We start from the raw sequence: 20,040 nt of genomic DNA, 5'->3' as shown, positions 1-20,040 counted from the left end.
GCTGCCGTCATCTCTCTGCTGGCCACCAACGAGCAGGGCTGAGCCAAAGAAGCCCATTCCCAACCCAGACCCTGGCCAAGCCCTGCCCTGGTTGCTGCCGCTGAGCACAGCTTGCTGGGCTGCGGCTGCTTCAGTGACTGGGAAGGTTTACACCAGCTTTGCTGCCCATCTGATTCTGGACAAATGCCTTTCCTTCCACAAACGCTCCGCAAGGCAGCCAAAACACACACACTTCCCTGGAGAGGGAGAAGGCACATTGGCCCCATGAACAGGAAATGTTCCTGGGGGATCATGATGCTGGAGAATCCCCAGGAGGGAGGCAACTAGCCAAATTCTGATGTGTTTTTGGCAGCTCTTACTGCTGGCAGGAAATCTTTACAGAATCAGCTTGGCTGGCAAACCTCCCCTTTCAGCTCAGCTAATGAAGAAGCGGTTAGATAAGTGTTCATCGGCCCCCATTGGCCTGTCTTTCTCCCGGATGAAAAATATGCATTTGTTTCCTTTCTAGAAGGTGTAAACACTATCCTGGCTCCTGAGAAGCTACAGAGGCCTTGAGTTGTTTCTCTCAGCCGGCTTTGAGGACCAAGTCTTCAGAGGAAGCACTGCAGCCTCAGGTGCCACAAGCTGCCCCTCAGTGGGGAAGGGGGAGACATGGGGTCTTGGCTAGACTCAGAGGTGGGTTCCTACCAGTTTGGCTGAACCGTTAATAATTTGGCGGCCTGGGTTGCTGGAACCGGCAGTGACCCAGGCCTACCACGCCTCCAAACCAGTTCTCTCTGCAGTGCCATAGGTGCCACCATATTGTTTTTGCCTTCTGCACAAGCACAGAGCAATTTTTGTTGCACTGCGCATGCGTGCGCAGTGAGCGTCCCTGAGCGAACTGGCAGTAGCGGCAGCTGGAACCCACCCCTGGCTAGACTGTGTCCACTCCCTTTAAAAGCTTTGCATGTCTGGTGACACTCAGCTTGTACTCTGCACAAGTCCGGATCTCAGCTTCATGGGACACGTAGAGAGCCCAGCCCCCCCACCTTCTCCGATCCCAGAGGACATCAGTGAGTAACCGTGGAGGAGAGGAACAAGGTGGCACCGCTGGGAGTGAATCCCTTATTCAGCTTCCCTCCAAAAGACAGCCATCCACACCATCCACAGGATGAGCCCAGGAGAGCTGGCACTTGGCCAGAGTCCCTGTCTGAGAGGTAGATTCAGATGAGCTACGTGGCCCAGCTAAGCAACACGTTCAAAGAACAGGCCTCTAACAGCCCGTGAGAACTCCGCTAGGGCCACAGGTCAATTCCAGCTCCAGGCTGCTGAAGAGCAACCTCATCAAATCATCAGACGTCGGTGGTCCTACCAGCCATCTCAAAAAGCCATGGAGATTATCAACATCCAGGTCACAGTTGCCCCAAAGGTGCTTTTTCAAAAGGCAACCAGACGTCCCTGGTTTTTCCTTGAAGACATTTCGCTTCTCATCCAAGAAGTGAAACTCTATCTAATTATATATACTTTAATCATTTCCCCTTCCAGTTGCCTTTTTTCTAGATTAATCAGCTTTTCTTAAACCTTTCCAGCCCCTGGATCACCTTAGTTGCCCTCCTCTGAACCTCCTTTAGCTCCACTAGATCCTTTTTGAATTGTGTGACCAAAACTGCACACAGTGCTCCCAATGGAGTCACACCATCAGTTTGTATCAGGACATTATGACACTTGTCTCCAGCACCGTTTCTTATTAGCCCCAAAGTGTTGTTGCCTTTTTTCACAGCAGATACACACCCTGTCAAGACCTCAGTGGAACTCTACCAAGGCCTCTTTCTCCATCAGTCCCTGGTCAGATCCCAAGGAAGCATCTGCACACGAAAAGCAGCAAGGCCTCCTGAGGTCAGCTAACTCCACGCCCTGCTTCTCCCACCCACCTCCTGGCCCGACCTTGCAAACGGGAGTGTCTGAAGCAGAAAGCTAGACTTGTTTGCCAACACAAGCCATTTGCCTCTTGCTGTCACGGCCTCCTACGCAACAGGGAGGCAGGGCGATGGATGGACAGGCTCCAAAGAACGAAGAAGCAGGGTGTGCTCTACACCAAGCCCCCATGTCTGGACCCAAACCAATTGAACTAACTCTTAAATTACTCGGAGGCTCAAGTTTCCTATGAGCATATACAGAAAAGTCCAGAGACCCAAGAACAAGCCTGTGCATTTCTCTCCCACTTTGATGCAGAGTAGGACTCTTTCTTTCTTTCTCTGTTTGCCCCATGATCTCCCCTGGCGACAAGGAAGGCACACCAGGCAATAAAACCCGAGGAACGGCTGGTCCCAATCATGAACCGATGGCACCTGGCGGGCAATCGCCCTCGTGTTGCCAAATACTTCCTATTCCATCCTCATCATCGCAGCTGCCTTCCTCCCCCCATCAGCAGAAGAAATGAGAAGAAGCGTCAGATGGGGCTGCAGTTGCTCCCCATCGGGCATCAGCAGAAGCCACCTGGACAGGTAAGAGCTAAAAGGGCGCAAGCCCCGGGATGGCGCCTGCCCCGAGCAGGACGTTTGAACCTCAGCCACACGCTCTCTGCCGTGCAATGCTTCGTGAGGGCAACTCTCTAAACTTAAAGTTCCCTGCACTGCCTAAGATTTCACCAGTCTGGTGCCTCAAAAGCAGACCCAGTCATGTCAGAAGCTCCCATTCCTATCCTGATCCTGACTCTTCTTTTAGAAAACCACTTGCAGTGGTGGATCCTCAACCCCTTCCACCCCCCTCCCCCCGGTTTTCTGGACTGCCCCAATGCAAGAACCAGTCCAATCAGATTTGCAGCTGGACAGTTGCTGCTTCTGCTCAGGCTGCCGAGAAAGCAACCTGCTGCCCAGCAGGCAACTCCTCACCTGTCCCACAGGTAGCTGTGCATTTTGTCCAGGGTCCGTAGTGCCAGAAGAACTCAGGCGGAGCAACCAAACTCTGATTCCTGGACTCCTGCTGGATGGTGTACTGGTAACGGACACCCGGGTTCTTCTCTTGAAACAGGAGCTGAGGGCAAGCAGAGACACACCTTGAGCCAGGCAACCAGTGTTGGGGAAACACAATTGTGAAGATGCCCCTCCAGAGGTGAAATGGGGCCAACCCCACACTTATGGGGGAGCCTGGGATTCTGTCACTGAGGGCAAATCACCAGACAGACAGTCCTGGACTGAACCACAATGATTGAGACTGGAATTTCCATTGGTAACTGGTGCTGTTACAAAGCTCCATGTGATGGGACTGCGCCGCTTGGCAGTGGCAATCCGGCAGTCCCTCTGCTGCCATTAAGCAAGGTTGTTAAACAAGGACCTCACTTGACCAGGATTTGGGACTTCCTTTTGGCTTCCGAAAAGGGAGAGCCAATGGGGAAGCCCCCGGGAAGTCCCAGACAAAAGCCTATTTGGGGCAACTCCTGAGCAGGCCGGCAAAGAGGCGAGTGCTAGAGTGGGGTCCAGAGTGCCCGTCCGGCACAAGTGCAACAGGGAAGGGATGCTGCAGCAGGGCCAAGTGCAGGTGGGATGTGAGGGCCATGGAGTATGGGCAGGTACACGGATGCAGCCCTGCGCATGTTCAGCCAGGTGAGGCAGGGTTGCTGTGGCCTGGAGGCGTTGCAGTGTGTGCACAACCATGCGCCACGCAGTGCAGAGTGTGGGCACAGGGGAGGGGGCTGTGTGCAGGCAAATGTGATGAAGGAAAAGCAACAGAAGCAGGCGTGACTTGTCATCTTCCAACAATCATCTGGCCATGGGATGCTGCCACCGTCATAAGTGCGAGCTAGTTGCCAAGCACCCAAATCACCACAATGACCACAATTTCTAGGACAAGACATTTGTACAACTTGTTCAGAGCTGTTGCAACTCTGGATGGTCACTGAGTTTTCTTTGATCACTAAACAAAGGATTGTAAATTGAGGACTCCTGCAGAAGTGATGTTCTAGAGCAGGGGTGTCAAACTCAAGGCCCACAGGCCGCATCCGTTTTCAGCTGCAAAGGCCTCCTGAAGCCCCCTGCCAGCAAAAGCGGAGCTCAGCAGGGCAATGTGCCCCCCCACCCCCACCTCTGTTTCCGCTGGCAGAGGCCGAGGGCTGGTCCTTCACTCTTTCCAAGGCAGCCCTCCAGCAGGCAGATGTAAGCACCCCGCAGGCTGGAGCACTCAGGCCACCACAGCCCCCCCCAACAGGAGTGATGTTGAGCTGGCCACGCCCATGCCCACCCACCACCACCACCCCCGAGGCCAAATACAACCCTGATGTGGCCTTCAATGAAATCAAGTTTGACCCCCCGTTCTAGAGAGAACTACTACACAATATATAGACATGTTTTATGGCTTTATTACATACATAGAGGGAGCCAAGGTGGTGTAATGCTTAAGGCATCAGGCTAGAACCAGGCGCCCGAGAGTTCTACCTCTGTTTTGGGCGCAGCCATCTGGGTGGCCTTCAGCCAGTCACTCCCTCTCAGCCCTAAAAAGGAAGCAATAGCAAACCACGTCTGAAAAACCTTGTCAAGAAAAGGGCCAGGGACTGATGCAAGGAGACCCCGAGAATCCATGTGGAAGGGGAAAAATTCCTCTCAGAAGACAGAATCTGGCTGGGCTCTCACATCCCATGAATGCAGGAGGAGCCTGCCTGAATCCCATCTTTTTTCCCTGGCCTAAGGATCTTTCCCTGTGATCTGGCAGATGGCCAGTCTGGAGAGAAGGAGGACTAAGGGGTGGCAATAGCAGTGCTCCAGTATTTGAGGGGCTGCCACAAAGATGAGGAGGTCAACCTCTTCTCCAAAGCACCTGAAGGTAGGACCAGAAACAATGGATGGAAATTAATCAAGGAGAGAAGCAACCTGGAATTAAGAAGAAACTTCCCAACAGAGAGAACAATTAGCCAGCTTGCCACCGGACGTTGTGGGTGCTTCATCACTGGAGGTTTTTAAGAAGAGACTGGGCAATCTGAAATGGTATAGGATCTCCTGCTTGAGCATGGGACTGGACTAGAAGACCTCCAGGGTCCCTTCCAGTTCTATTCTGATTGATTTCTCCCAAGAGGTGTAGCAACTGAGCCACATGCCTTTGGAGAGGGGGAGAACGGGAGGGCTAGAAGGAGGCAGGCTCCCATTCATGGGAAGCCCTTTCCAGCTCCGAAGGAATATTTGGGTCTACTCTTCAAGTTTGTCCACCCCACTGAACAGACTCCACATGAAGATCAGCTCTAGTAACTGGATCTTCCAAGCCTGATTGTGTTTTTCCTCCCTTCCTTATTTACCCCCATTGAGTCAGGAAGGAATGAGCTTGAGCCTCTTCCCAACATGGTCTCCTCTTCAGGTCTCCAGAAATGCTCCCTGTAGTTCGTATAACGATGCCTTATTATTCCCCTCAAGGCCATTTCCATCGCTCTCCACAAAATGTACAATAGGCTTCCCAGAAAAACTGGAGATGACCTAATCACATGAATTAATGCACCTTCAAATTTCCTGAGTGGGAAGTGATCCTTTGACCTGTGAGATATTTTCCACAAGATAAACATAGAAAGAGAAGGAGAATCAGAATGGAAGACCTGGCTCTTTTCCTGAGGGTGAGGAGAGGAGAGGAGAGAGGAAGCAAGTCTCATTTGTTCCAAGGCTTTTCACAGTCAGTCAAGTCCACTCTGGAAAGTGGGGAAGTGGGAAGGACATGTTCTAGCTGATGCCCAGGCCGAGAGTCTCGGAGTGGTGGGAGCTCCATCTACGAAGCATCTCAGAGTCCTGGGCCACAGCCGGACTAGCTACGTGGGTGGAAGAGAGCTGACCAGCACCAAGGATCTCTTAAATCCCTTCCTTTGTTCTGCATCTCACAAGGGGCTATTCAAGCAGAAGGGACAGAAGGCTCCTTGGCTGGAAGACCCTGTCCAAGCAGACTCCTCCCAGTGAGATTAAAAAAGTTCCCCAATTCATTAAATCCAGGCCTTCCTTCTCTCCAAACCGAGAACATTGGTAGTTTATTTGATTAAGGAGGTTTATTATCACCAGGGTTTCAGAGTGGCCCCACCTTAACCTTGGTCACTAGGGAAATAGGGGCTCAACTGCAACTCTGCAAGCTGCAAAACACAGAAAAGCAGCAGCAGCACCAGGTGACTAGAGGGTCTCATCCAGAAACAGCCCCCGAACCACTTTAACACCACTCCTCCCCCTTGCATTTTTCTGGGAAGCGGCTTGGCTTTCCTGAGCTCAGAGGTGATGGGGGAGGCAGCCCTGCTCTCCCTCTGCTTCTCACAGACCCCTGCAAACCAGGCATCCAGAGCAGGGAAAGGCTCCTGCTGCCCAGCCAGAGACCAAGTCTGGTTTCAATTCAGTCCCTGCAGACCCCTGGACAGCACAGCCTCTCCCCAGTGCCTGGGCTGGAAATAGGCTCTGCCCAGCGCTCTCCCCCCCCCCACCAAGGGATTCTCTGCTCCGAAGTCCTTTGTCATCCACGTTTTCTGTATCTAGACTTTCTTCTTTCCCCAAAAATGCAGCCCCCACCCAGCTCCCAGGTAATGTCTCAAGACAGGCACTGCGTGGTGAAAAGCAGTAGAGGACAGCCTGCTGCCCCACCCCACCAGACTCTGTGATCTTGAGTCCAGAAGTAAAAACAATGACACACATATAAAACCTGAGAACGAATCTGAGGTCACTGGCTCCGAAACCCATCTCTGCCTATGGAAAAGCCCAGGCTGACTTCACACTTTCCAAAGAAGGCTGGGAAGCAACAGTGCTGCTCCTGCTGTTGTCCAAGAGTCCTCTGGGCAAAATGAACCCTTGGCAGCCCATCTAGGGGGCAAGCAGCCTTGCCCAAGCACTGACCTAAACATGGCGTTTGCCATTCTCCGACACAAGAGCCCAGAGGCAAACCCCCCTTTGCCTACCTGAATCCAAATCGGTTCTTCTGTGGGCCCTGGAGAAGTCAGGTTTTCCCAATTTCCCATCCTCTTGTAGGTGAAAGTGGTCCCAGCCACCTTGTAGTCCCCATTCCACTGGATGGTCCAGCCACCATTCAGGAAGTATTTCTTGGGGTCTTCACTTCTCAAAGCCAGGAAGTTCTCCGCTTCGGCCACCTCCTCGATCTGGATCTCACGTGCTCCAGCCGGGATCAGGCCAACATCAACATAACCTGTTGGGATGTTGAATGCTTGTCAACAGCAGGCAACAGCGCAAAGTCCTTGTTCCCAGCAAGTGGAAAGAGCCCGCTCTTTCTGACAGCTACCCAGGGAACCTCCTGAATGTCTCTCAAGAGCTTCTGTCTAGTCCAAAGGGAAATTGCTCTCAAGCAGCCCCTGGAAAAAGAGGCAGATGTGCTTTCACCAGAACCTGCAAAAGGTCAGGAAATCCTCCAAAGGAAGACATGGAAGCATACACTTCATGGGAAGCCCCGCCACTTCTATGAGATCCACTTCCTTCCCAAATCCTTTGGGATCACTGCATTTCAAACTTCTCTCCCCCACATCCTCATTTGTTCAAAATCCTTTTGTCACAGTACAGCTCAGATATTAAGACATCTGGAATGTCTGTTTTACAGAGGAGCAAAGAATGAGAAGGATTCACAAATCGTCTCCCGTCTGCACCAGCCTTCCCGAAATGAAAGCGCACTCACCCAGCCCCTCGCTCTCCTCAAAGGTTTTCTTCACTGTCCGACAGGTGGATCCATCCCCATGGCACACACCACACCGGTCCTCCATAGCGTAGGAGTCAATTTCATAGTCGCAACCAATGTTCTGAAAGAGATGGAGGAGGGGCAAGGGCACCTCCTGAGCAACTTCTGGGAGAGGCCTGGCTTTGCCGTCCTGGGTGTCCCCCGAGGAACACCAGCTCCCTTGGCGGCAGCTCTTTCCAGGGCGGGAAGGAACATCCGCCACTCCTGCTCAGCCCCTTGAGAGCAGCAGCCATGCTCCTCATGCAGTAGTGAACCTACTCAGAGAATGGATGGGAGCGAACAAGCTTGCACTCAACCCAGACAAGACCGAGTGGCTATTGATGTTGCCTCCCAAGGATAGTCCAGACATTCCATCCCTTAGCCTGGGGGGTGAAATCTTACACCCCTCAGAGAGGGTCCGCAACTTGGGTGTCCTCCTGGATTCGCAGCTGACATTAGAACACCACCTGTCGGCTGTGACCAGGGGGGCTTTTGCCCAGGTTCGCCTGGTGCACCAGTTGCGGCCCTACCTGGGCCATGAGGCACTTCGAATGGTCACTCATGCCCTCGTCACCTCAAGGCTCGATTACTGTAATGCGCTCTACATGGGGCTGCCCCTGAAAAGTGTTCATTCAATGCAGCCACCCGAGCGATAACAGGTGTACCTAGATACACCCATGTTACACCCATCCTCCGCGAGCTGCACTGGCTTCCTATTGAACGCGCTTCAAGGTGCTAGTCATTACTTTTAAAGCCCTACATGTCTTAGGACCTGGCTATCTGAGAGACCGCCTCCTGCCACATACCTCCCAACGACCAATAAGATCTCACAGATTGGGCCTTCTCTGGGTGTCGTCGACCGGACAATGCCGGCTGGCAGCCCCTCGGGGGAGGGCCTTCTCTGTAGCTGCTCCGGCCCTGTGGAACGATCTACCCGTAGAGATCTGGACCCTTCCCACTCTCTCGGCCTTCCGAAAAGCCACGAAAACCTGGCTATTCCGGCAGGCCTGGGGCTGTTGACCTCATGAACAAGGTCCAGCCCCACCTAGACGGAATGTATGCTGTGTTGTTTTTAAATAGTTTATCTTTCTATTTTTAACTTTTTAACTTTTTATCTTGTTTCTGTAAGCCGCCCAGAGTCCTACAGGATTGGGCGGCATATAAATGTATTAAATTACTAAATTACTAATTACTAATCACCCCCAAAGCCAAAGGTCCTCTACGGGGACCAAAGCGGTGCTCATCCACTCTCTCCTGGCCAATGATTAACAGGGACTTTTTGTTACCTGCACAGACAAAATGCAAAAGCCCTCCGTGCTTAGTCTTGTCTGAGGAACATCAAAATGGGGTCCCAGAGGATTCCATTTCGGACCCCCGACTGCTTGGGAAGAGCTACCCAATGAAGGGGCAAAGTCAGCAGTTGGTTTCTTGGCTCACCTCCAGCAACCGCCAGCTGCCTTGTTTGCACCTCTGGGCTACTGCATCATGGAAACCAACCCCAGAGGACTCAGGGGATGACAGAAGGTGGGCCCCCGGAGTAACCGAGGCAGCCCTTCTTGAGTTAAGCAAGAGTAAGCAGGCTGTGCTAACAGAACCACGGCCTCATCTTTTCCTTGGAGTCTGCCATGGAAGCCCACAGCCCCATCCACCCTCAAATATGGAGTTTTAGACATACCAGTGGGGCGGGGAGACAAAAACCCCACATGCCTACCTTACAGATCCCATTGATGCACCTGTCCCGCCTGCTGTTCCCTTCGTAGCAGGGGGTTCCGTCAATGGCAGCATCGCGAAGCTTTTCAGCAAAGTACTCGTTGTTGGGTCGACAGTGCAGTTCACAAGGGTTGCCTGCGGAGGCCAGAGGAGAAAGCCTGAGGGCCCAGGACCTCTTGCCCCAAGCCCACCTGCATGGCTTGCTGCAGGACAGAAGCCCTAATGAGAAGAAGACTCCGAGATTCCCAGATGTGGCTCTGAAGCAGTCAAGGCTACAGGCCACCGGGTGCCCACAGATGCCAGCACAACCTCTGGGCAGTAGATGTGGATTTTGGTGCCCACCAAAACCTTTCTTATCATAGAACCACAAGGCTGGAAGAGGCCTCCTAGGGTGCCTTCTAGTCCAACCACCTGCCTGAGGAAGGGGACCATCCAAGACAGATGATTGTCCAATCTTTTCTTGAGAATCTCCAATTATGGAGCACTGAGAAGAGGAATGGGGCTCCTGATCCACCTCTGGGGGTCACAGAGCACTCGGGGGATGTGGGATGCGAGCCCATCCTGGAGTGTTCATTCATCTTCTGAAAAGGGGAGCTTAGTGACAGATTATGCCCGCCATACGAGCCTTCTGGGCAACAGGTAAATCTCATAGGGCGCCGCTTGGTAAATGCTCCCTCCCAGCGGTTACCCCCGTTTCCAGGCCTGTATTTCACCCGCGCCCCCACTCTGGACAGAGGCTCGGGAAAGGCTTACTGGTGTTGGGGACTGGGCTCCACTTGTAAAGCTTCCCTTTGTAGGGCCGGTGGTCAAAACGGCTGCACTGGATCTGCCGAAAAGAGGGCTCGTCTGCCGGACACGGCTGGGCATTGCAGACCCTGAAGCGTTTCCGTTCTCCCAGGCAGTATTTCCCACCGTACTTGGGGCTGAGGATTGGAAAGAAAAACCAACTCATCCTCACCAGTCTGCCCAGTTAAGCCAGCTGGTGCCGCTTCCCTGAAAAGGTTGAAGGCCAGAGGGGAGGCTGAAGGGAGAGTCCCATGCGGAGGCCAGCAATTGCCCCACAGGTCAACCTTTGACCTCCCCAACTCTTTCAGGGGCACCTGGTTCTTGGCAAAGAACAAAGAGGAATCCTACAGTGCCCAGCCCTCTGCCCAAGGCAGGAGCCTCTTCTTACCCTCCCAAACGAATGGCTGACCACCACCCCCAATGGCTCTGCCCTGGGACATCTCCTCCTGCCTGCCCTCTCCACCCTCTTCTTCAGGATGAAGAGACCAAGGTCCTTTACTCAGCCTCCAAGCCCCTCACCCTCTTGGTCCCCCCTCGACATTCTTCCAAATTCCTCAGCATTCTTTCCTTATGGTGGCAACCAGAACCGGACACAGGATGGTCTGGTCTCCTCCCAGATCTTGACCCTAAGACCTCTGCCGCCCCAAACAGCTGCACTGGCTCTTTTGAAACGGAAGCAGGAATGGGAAGCATGCAAATCACACCACGTCGGTTGGGAAGTGGGAGAACTGCTTAGTAAAAGCCTCGTGCCAAGCGCCCCACGTGGAAATATGTACTTCGGATGCCAGGAAGAACCAGCCTCTGCTCCTATGAGCTCCTGGAACTCAGCGCCACATGATTGCTGCCAAAGGATGCATTTGGGGCTCCCTCAAAGCAAAGAGAGAGATGGACATCAGAGGCCAAGGGACTGAAGCCAAAGGCAGCTGGACAGGGCAGCTGGACTCCCTTTGTGACCTGCCTCTTGGGCAGGGGACCAGTCACTTACGCAGGATTGTTGCATGGCCGCTCTGCGTTCTGTACTCCAGCCCCACAGGTCCGGGAGCAGACCGTCCAGGAACTCCAGGCTGCCCAGCCCCCATGGACAGGCTCTGGGCGGTACCCGACATTCACACACTCTCCGTTGAAGCACCACTGAAACAAGCAGAGGCCCATCAGGGACCAAGAGGTCTGGGGGCTCCCTGAAGGGGCAGGCCCCCTTTTCAGCTACTTGAAGTCTCATTCCCTCCACCAAAGACTGTCAGTGAAGAGGAGGGCGGTGGCTCATACGGCTGGAAAGCTGGGTTGACAATCTGCAAGCCCCCGTTCGAGACCCGAGTGCTGCTGTGCAGCCGAGTGAGGTCCTGTCATTCACTCCAGTTCCTGCCAACCCAGGAAAGCATGCAAATGGAGTAGACAAATAGGTACCATTTCGGTGGCCTCATTAATGGGGACATGAAAGGAGGCCTCAACTGGGCAACCATGATGTCACTGGTTAATCCTTTCAATCGGAAGCACCTCAGGGCTTCTGACATGGACAAACGACCATCAGCTTAGGACCTTAAGTGGCTATGGAGGAATCCTCCCTTTGCTTTCATGATCCTCTTTGGCCCTGACTCCCAGCTTGCTAATGGCCATTTGGGTCTTGCAGAGGCCTGAGCCAAACACCTGCAGAGACCTTGGGAAACTGGGCCAAGAGCTAGAGGAGAGCTGGGCTCAGAAACAGGCTGAAAACCAGAAGGGCCACTGATGGGCAGGACCGGGATGCTACTGGGCCTCTGACCAGCTGAGGTTTCCAGAGCATCTCCCCCAGGGGCTGAAAAGAGGGCGCTTTGCAGGATGCCAAATGCATCCATTCCGCTAAGCTCCCTATTCACATCGTCCCTCGTGGCCAGAGAGGAAGCCAGCTGCCTCCAGACAAGACAGCCCAGGGTCCAAAATGAAGATCGGGCTGCAGAGAACAGCAAAAATGCCCAACGCTGCCTCCTCCTGGAACTGGCCACCTAGCAGGAGTGGAACCCCTCGCCAGCTTGAGTCAGGCAGCCATCCATAAGGGGGCATCAGCCAGGACACTAATGCTGGCACGAGGGCCATGGGATGGCATTCTGCCACCCTGCTCCATCACACACACTCTCTTCCAGCAACTCCCAAACTGGCAAGCAGCCCCTCCTGAAAGGGCTCAAGGAAACTGGTTGCATTCGAGAATGGCTGGAGTGATAACAGCCACCCTCCCGAACACCCAAGGAGAGAGAATTGCAGCTGCCTTTTAAAAGATGCTCCTCCTTGTGGGACATCAAAGACAGTCGACCCTCAGACACTTTCTCCCCACTCCCAGCTGGTGCTCAACAGTGAAGGGAGCGGCAGGGAGGGTGCAGGGAGGGAGCTTTTAAGAGAAGCTTCTGAGCAAAGTTCTCTTTGGCTCCAGGGTTTGCGCTGGACTGCAAATGCCTCCCTGATGCCCCCTGGAAGAAGACCGACATGGCACACTTTAGCCAAAGGGGCATTTGGGGAGCAGCTTCAGGTTCTTTGCCCACAGACGGGCACCGTGCCAGGCCCCAGGAAATACCTTGTTCTCATCACACTTGGTGCCGTCGACAGCTGCATCCAGCTTGGAGTGGCAGGTGTTCCCCACGGAGCACCAGAGGGTGTTGCAGACACTCTGAGGAGAGAAAGAAACGCTCTGAATTTGTGGTCAGGGCAGGGAGGCCGAGCAGCAGCACAGAGGAAGAGGCAGCAGCACCAGGGCACCTGAGGACATTTCCCTCCCCACTGGCAGAGGACAGGAGGAGGAGGTGGCATCTCAGCTCAAAGGATGGTTCGGGCTGCCCTTTCTAAGGAAAAGGTTGCTATGTTCTGGAGAGATCCAGGCCTTGGGGGAGGAAGGCTTCATCCCCTACTGCTGTCTGGGATGCGGACAGTTTTTACCTGTGCAATTTAATAGCAATAGCAATAGCAGTGGACTTATATACCGCTTCATAGGGCTTTCAGCCCTCTCTAAGCGGTTTACAGAGAGTCAGCATATTGCCCCCAACAATCTGGGTCCTCATTTTACCCACCTCGGAAGGATGGAAGGCTGAGTCAACCCTGAGCCGGTGAGATTTGAACCGCTGAACTGCTGATCTAGCAGTAGCCTGCAGTGCTGCATTTAACCACTGCGCCACCTGTTGTCGCTAAATGCCAGGTCTGTTGTCCATAAAGCTCCTCTCGTCCGGGACTTAATTTTAGACGAGAGGGCAGACCTGGCATGTATTACTGAGACCTGGCTGGGCCCAGAGGGAGGAGTCCCCCTTGTAGAGCTGTGCCCAGAAGGATTTCAGGTGCTACATCAGCCAAGAGCCCAGGGAAGGGGTGGGGGTGTGGCCGCCGTTATCCGGGAGTCGTTAGTTCCTCGTAGGGTCCCTGCTCCGGAGATTGTCGGGTGTGAGTCATTGCTGTTAAAGTTGGACCTCAAGGGTCAAGTGGGTCTGCTGCTAACGTACCTGCCTCCCAACAGCGTTGCAGCAGCCCTCCCCTCGCTCCTCGAGTCGGTAGCCGAGCTGGCAATTGAGTTCCCTAGGTTGATGGTCCTGGGGGACTTTAATTTGCCGTCGCTCGGTGAAAGCTCTGATGGGGCGCAGGAGTTCATGGCTTCCATGACAGCCATGGGCTTGACCCAAGTAATTCGAGGCCCAACCCATTCAGCGGGACACATGCTTGACCTTGTATTTCTCTCGGAGCAGTGGATTTGTGATCTTGGTCTGAGGGGGAGTGACATCATACCCCTGTCGTGGTCAGACCACTGCCTACTGAGGCTCGACTTCCGGAGGCCAAACCCCCACTGTAGGGAGGAGGAACCGACCAGGTGGTTCCGCCCCAGGCGCCTTATGGAGCCGTTAAGGTTCCAGACAGAGCTTGGGGTTATTCCTGACACTCTCGCCCACAGTCCGGTCGAGACTCTGGCTGCTGCGTGGCACTCGGCAGCGTCGGAGGCCCTCGACCGGATTGCGCCACTGCGGCTCCTCCGAGGCAGCGGATCCCGGAGACCTCCTTGGTTTACCGAGGAACTCCGGGAGATGAAGCGCCGGAGGAGATGCCTAGAGCACCGTTGGAGGTCCGATAAGTCCGAATCGAACCGAGCAATGGTAACCACCTGCACCAGGGAATACACCAGGGCACTTAGGGCAGCAAAAAGATCACATATAGCCACCCTGGTTGCATCCGCTGAGTCCCGTCCAGCCGCCCTGTTTAGGATAACCCACTCCCTATTGAACAAAAGGGAGACGGGGGAACCCTTGCAGGGCAGAGCTGAAGAGTATGCCCAATTCCTCGCGGACAAAATTGCTCGGTTTCGGTCGGACTTGGACTCCATCCCCGCAGCTCCAGCCGAGACACAGGGGGATCAAGTAGAACAACTCTGGGTTGAGTTTCAGGATGTTACCCCCGGGGATGTGGACAAGGCCATGAGAGCTGTAAGTGCCTCCACCTGTGTTCTGGATCCGTGTCCCTCATGGCTAGTCACGAACTGCAGTGAGGTGACACGAGGCTGGATCCAGGCGGTTGTGACCGCCTCCCTTCGGGAGGGGAACTTCCCCGCCGCACTGAAAGCGGCGGTGGTGAGACCCCTCCTAAAGAAACCATCTTTGGATCCAGCTGTCCTTAATAGTTATCGCCCTGTCTCCAACCTTCCCTTTCTGGGGAAGGTTGTTGAGAAGGTGGTGGCCTTCCAGCTCCAACGGTCCTTGGAGGAAGCAGACTACCTAGACCCCTTCCAGTCAGGCTTCAGACCCGGCTACAGCACAGAAACCGCTTTGGTCGCATTGATGGATGATCTCTGGAGAGCCAGAGATGAAGGACATTCCTCCATCCTGGTCCTCCTTGACCTCTCAGCGGCTTTCGATACCGTCGACCATGGTATCCTTCTGCGACGACTGCGGGAGGTGGGAGTGGGAGGCACCGTGCTACGGTGGTTCTCCTCCTACCTCTCGGACAGGTCGCAGTCGGTGTTAGTGGGGGGGCAGAGATCGTCCCCTAGGCCCCTAAATTATGGGGTGCCTCAGGGTTCGGTCTTATCCCCCCTACTATTCAACATCTACATGAAACCGCTGGGAGAGATCATCCGCAGGCACGGGATTAGATACCATCAATATGCGGACGATACTCAATTGTATCTGTCCGCCCCGTGCCAACTCAATGAAGCGGTAGATGTGATGAGCCGGGGTCTTGAGGCCGTTATGGGCTGGATGAGGGCTAACAAGCTTGTGCTCAACCCAGAAAAGACCGAGTGGCTGTTGTGTTTTCCTCCCAAAGATCTGACTAGTATACCATCACTCAGGCTGGGGGGTCAAATTGTATACCCCTCAGAGAGGGTTCGCAACTTGGGAGTCCTCCTGGATCCGCAGCTGTCATTTGACCACCACCTAACGGCTGTGACCAGGGGGGCATTCGCCCAGGTTCGCCTGGTGCGCCAGTTGCGACCCTACCTGAATCGGGAGGCGCTCACAACAGTCACTCGGGCCCTAGTGATCTCCAGGCTGGAATACTGCAATGTGCTCTACATGGGGCTGCCCTTGAAGAGCATCCGGCGACTTCAGCTAGTGCAGAACGCAGCCGCGCGAGTGATTGCGGGTGTACCTCGATTCACCCGCATAACACCTATCCTCCGCGAGCTGTGCTGGCTACCTGTCGATCTCCGGATGCGCTTCAAGGTGCTATTAATCACCCATAAAGCCCTACATGGCAGTGGATCTGGATACTTGAGAGACCGCCTTCTGCCAATTACATCCCTGCGACCAATAAGATCACATAGATTAGGCCTCCTCCGTATCCCATCGGCCAGCCAGTGTCGGCTGGCAACCACAAGGAGGAGGGCCTTCTCAGCAGTAGCCCCGGCCCTTTGGAACGAGCTCCCTGTGGAGATTCGTACCCTCTCCACCGTCCAAGCCTTCCGCACAGCCCTGAAGAACTGGCTCGCCCGTCAGGCCTGGGGATAAGGATAGTTGCCCCTCCCGAATGTTGTATGGATGTTGCCTACTATTTTTAGTATATGTCTCTATTTTGTTGTCTGTATCCCCCCCTTTCCTAGTTTTATGTGAGCCGCCCTGAGTCCCCTCAGGGAAAAGGGCGGCCTACAAATTCTAATAAAACTACAAACTACAAAACTACCTTGGCTCTTAATTCAAGAAATGTTTCCTATTCATTTGTGTAAGCTTTTAAAGGCAGCAGCAGATGTAGAAATACATACGTCATATATTCTCTGACCCAGGGTTTCCCAGCATTGTTCACTTTAAAGTTTGTCACAAACTCTCAAGGGGACCAAGCTCTAATCAGGTCCAAAGTCCTTGGCTGACACTCCTGAAAGGCCTCTGCCACAGGTGGGCCCTCTTCTTCAGAGGGACTTTCTCCCAAGGGCATCATCACCCCCTCCGTCACCTGTCCCCCCCTTACATCCATGTCATCGCAGTAGGTGGAGTAGGCGCCATACTGGAGTCGGCATTGGTGGCTGACGTCGTAGAGGACTCCCGGTGGAACCGAGGGGAAGTCGATCACATCCTTGGCTGGGGGATCATCCAGACAAAGCCCCCAGCCCCGGCTGCAAAGAGACACATCAAGTAAGCGGGAGGGAGGGAGGGGGAGGGAGAGAGGGGAGAGAGAAGAAGGGTGGGAGAGAGAAGGAGGGAGAGGGGGTAGGGGGAGAGAGAGAGAGGGAAAGAGGGAAAGACAGAGCAAGAGAGAGAGAGAGAGAAGGGGGGAGGGAGAGAGAGAATACAATCTGGAAAGGATCCAGAACAATTCACCTAGGATGGCTCTTGACTCAGGGCACCAAGAGGGGGAAGGGGAAAGGGAGACCTGAAGCCTGTGGAAAGCCCCTCCCTGATTGTACAGCCTTCTGCTGCAGCCTCCATCTGGCCCCCTCAGCCCACCCAGATCAACAGGGCTTTCTTAACCAGAGTAGATCTGGAAGGGACCTTGGAGGGCTTGTCTAGCTAGAGGCGGAAGCCCAAGACCATTCCCGTCTCTTCTTCAAAGCCTCCAGTGATGGAGCACCCACAACTTCTGGAGGCAACTTCTGTTCCACTAGTTAATTCTTCTCCCTGTTAGGAAGTTTCTCCTTAATTCCAGGTTGAATCTCTTCTTGATCAGTTTCCATGTTCCTGCAACGGTTCGTCCTATGTTTTAGTCTCCAAGTTTTTGATCATCTTGGTTGCTCTTCTCTGCCATTTTTCCAAAGTCGCAACCTCTCCTTTGTAACCAAACTTGGGCTCAGTGAGGCTCAGTGGAGACCCACAGCATTTACTCCTAGGCACTCTTTAGAGTTGACTTGGCCCTCCCCCCTCCTCCTGGAGGAAGCCACTCGTGCCCAGAGAGTGGCATCAAAGAGGCGAGTTGCCCTGGGCCAAACACTGAGTCTTCTTGGCATTGCTACCCAACAGGTTTTGAAGGCTGCAGCAGGAGGAGTCCAGATTAAAAGAGTCTTAAATGTCTTTATACAAAAATCAGACTTGTTCAACTGCACAGGAGGTGCAAATGGGAGATTCCATGGGGTTCTTTGTTTGCCAGTGGGAGAGTCTCCCCCTTGTTGGTCCACAGGCTGTCTGGGTTGATGGTGGTCTCTGTGCAGAAGCCAGGGGGGAAGCAGTCAGACCACCCGCTACCCACAGCCGGTGAGCGGATTTCCTGGAGAGACAGGGCAGTGGCAGGCAGAAACAGATCCCCACTTCAACCAGATCCCTCGCATGCACAGAAGGCAAACACAGCTCCAGGACAAGATCCTCCCCTTCCCAACTGATGGGAACTGTGTCCCCCTTCACCTCTTCAGATTTGCTTAAGAACCCAACTGAGTTGTTTAATCATGAAGCGGAAGGCTGACCAGAATGGGAACTTCTGCTTTATTTTTAAATGTAGCACTGAGTGAGTACTCTAAAAGCAGAAAGGAGGAAGAGGAGGAGGAGGAGGAGACGATGATGATGGAGGAGGCTCCCCCTTCCCCTCCCTCTTGAGAGCAAAGGGGCTTCTGAGGAAGGTGGGGGGGGGGTAGCTGACTTACTCAAGGAAGCGGGTGATGTATTCCCGGCTGCAGAGGGACCAGGTGAGGGGCGAAGTGTCGTACAGGAGCTGTGGAGACATGATGAAAGGCCTTTTCCCAACTGGCTCACAGTCATTGCCGCTGCCGTCGTGCTGAATCCCAAAACTGCAAAGGCACAGCCCCCAAAGGAGGTGAGAGAGACGCACAGCAAAGGAGCATCAAAGCAGCCCCCCAAAGTCCTCGGGGGAAGGGGGTTCAAAGGAAGGACCTGGAAGGAGGTGAGGGGAACACCTTGTGGCTTCTAGGCACGTAACAGGGGTGCAAGAGAAACACCTCCCATTACACCTCCTGCGAAGGAGACCTTCCTGAGTGGGCTGAACAAGAGTGCTGGGAGGGGAGAGATTTTTCAATCTACGCCTCCATTACTGGAAATGGTGGCTATCAGAGAAGGCAAGACCCCAGCTGGCCAAGGCTCCTGTCAGTCAGGCTCACGTCATTTTGTGTGTGGCTGAAAAGGGCAAGCAGGAAGCCTGGGGGCAGGAGACGTGGTAGCAATTGTATCAACGGGAGTTACTGGGATGGGGGACCACCCAGAAAGGATCACCAGAACTACACTCAGAACCAAACAACTTGCAAAGGCCTTTCGTGAGATGGCTAGAGAATCCCGGGAGACCCACGGATCTGAAGTTGCTGAGGTTGAGGAAGACTGGTCCAGACCCCCCCCCCCCAAGGTCAGAGTTGCAGTTGCAGATCACAAAATAGGCAAAGCCTTTGAGAAACCACAGCTGCTTTTCTCAAAGGAAGCTCCGATTTTCCATTTTTTATAACTTTTACCAATTCACATTTTTATGGGTTTTGAACAAAAGACAACCAATCGTTTTTATAGGCAGTTCTTGCTTATCAACTCCCTGGTTCAGCAACTGTTCCCATATGGTGGTGCTGCTCAATGATCGCCATGATAGTCAGTACACCTTGTCCCATGACTGGCCTGGTTTTCCTTTTTTCCCCTTGGAGAGCAGAGATTGTAGAAGAAAGGATTACAAAAGAGTAAGAAAGGACACAATAAAAAATACACCGGGTCTGCCGGTGTCAGCACATTGCTTTAGATTTATTTTCCACATTGCTTATTCTCTTGTAATCCCTTCCTCTCCAATCTCTCTGCTCTCCTGGGAGGGGAGGGAAGAAAAGAACTAAGCAATTTCTGTAGGCAATATTTCCTGTATATGACCCATTCTTTCTTTCACTCAGTGGAAAAATTGGAGGAAGGGATGACAAAAGAGTAAAAGCATACAATGAAAAGTGCACATTGAATGAAATATGCAGCCACCAATAGCCACAAGCATATTATACAAACAGCCTGGGAATACACCAGACTGTTTGCATAGTGTATTAGTGGCACCAGGGCATTCCTTTCAATGTGTAATCCCCATTGTGTATTTGCTTACTCTCTTATAATCCTTTTCTCTCCAATGAATGTAAATACATACATTAATTCACTTCTTGTTAATTATTCCAACACCCTGGTGAGCATTCCAAAGGGTGAGGAAGTGGTTAGGAGACAAACAAAAGCTGAACATTTGAAATTGATTAGTCTTATCAATTTCAAGCTGGAAAGGGTTGTGGTCACATGATTTCCCATCAGTAACCACTTCATTTTGTGATGGAATTGCCAGTCCCAATTGTGGATGCTAAAGACGTGTACTTTTACATGCTATGCAAGCATGTGGCTTAAGAGAGCTTTAAAAGAAAGCAGATGATTTACGGCTGTCCACTAGCATCCCAAAAGGGATTGTTTTGTCTACAGTTGTACTACTGTACATGTGTGTCTCTCCTCTCCACCCATTTTCTGTTAGATGGAGATAACGCTTTCAATGTTTTCTGTCAAGTCCTTGTCAGCCAAGCACAACCAACACCAAGACTTCACC

The 20,040-nt window shown here is 53.2% G+C and overlaps 1 protein-coding gene across 1 annotated transcript in view; it reads right to left on the bottom strand.

Annotated features, from left to right (window-relative positions):
* The window catches only part of ADAMTS7 (ADAM metallopeptidase with thrombospondin type 1 motif 7), a 42,737-nt gene that overhangs the window by 15,150 nt on the left and 7,547 nt on the right, over positions 1 to 20,040 (bottom strand). Inside the window, exons 8-16 of the mRNA XM_014065206.2 lie at positions 18,137 to 18,280; positions 16,537 to 16,681; positions 12,680 to 12,772; positions 11,123 to 11,268; positions 10,105 to 10,274; positions 9,353 to 9,486; positions 7,603 to 7,723; positions 6,878 to 7,122; positions 2,871 to 3,012 (exon numbers count right to left, since the gene is read on the bottom strand). Coding sequence (XP_013920681.2) covers positions 2,871 to 3,012; positions 6,878 to 7,122; positions 7,603 to 7,723; positions 9,353 to 9,486; positions 10,105 to 10,274; positions 11,123 to 11,268; positions 12,680 to 12,772; positions 16,537 to 16,681; positions 18,137 to 18,280 — 1,340 coding nt within the window. The remainder of the gene's footprint in view (positions 1 to 2,870; positions 3,013 to 6,877; positions 7,123 to 7,602; positions 7,724 to 9,352; positions 9,487 to 10,104; positions 10,275 to 11,122; positions 11,269 to 12,679; positions 12,773 to 16,536; positions 16,682 to 18,136; positions 18,281 to 20,040) is intronic.

Source organism: Thamnophis sirtalis, unplaced genomic scaffold, assembly GCF_051295495.1.
Source record: "Thamnophis sirtalis isolate CommonGarterSnake01/CBP01778 unplaced genomic scaffold, rThaSir2_p1.2 scaffold_2, whole genome shotgun sequence".
NCBI lineage: Eukaryota > Metazoa > Chordata > Lepidosauria > Squamata > Natricidae > Thamnophis > Thamnophis sirtalis.
This window is presented reverse-complemented; position numbering and strand designations above follow the sequence as displayed.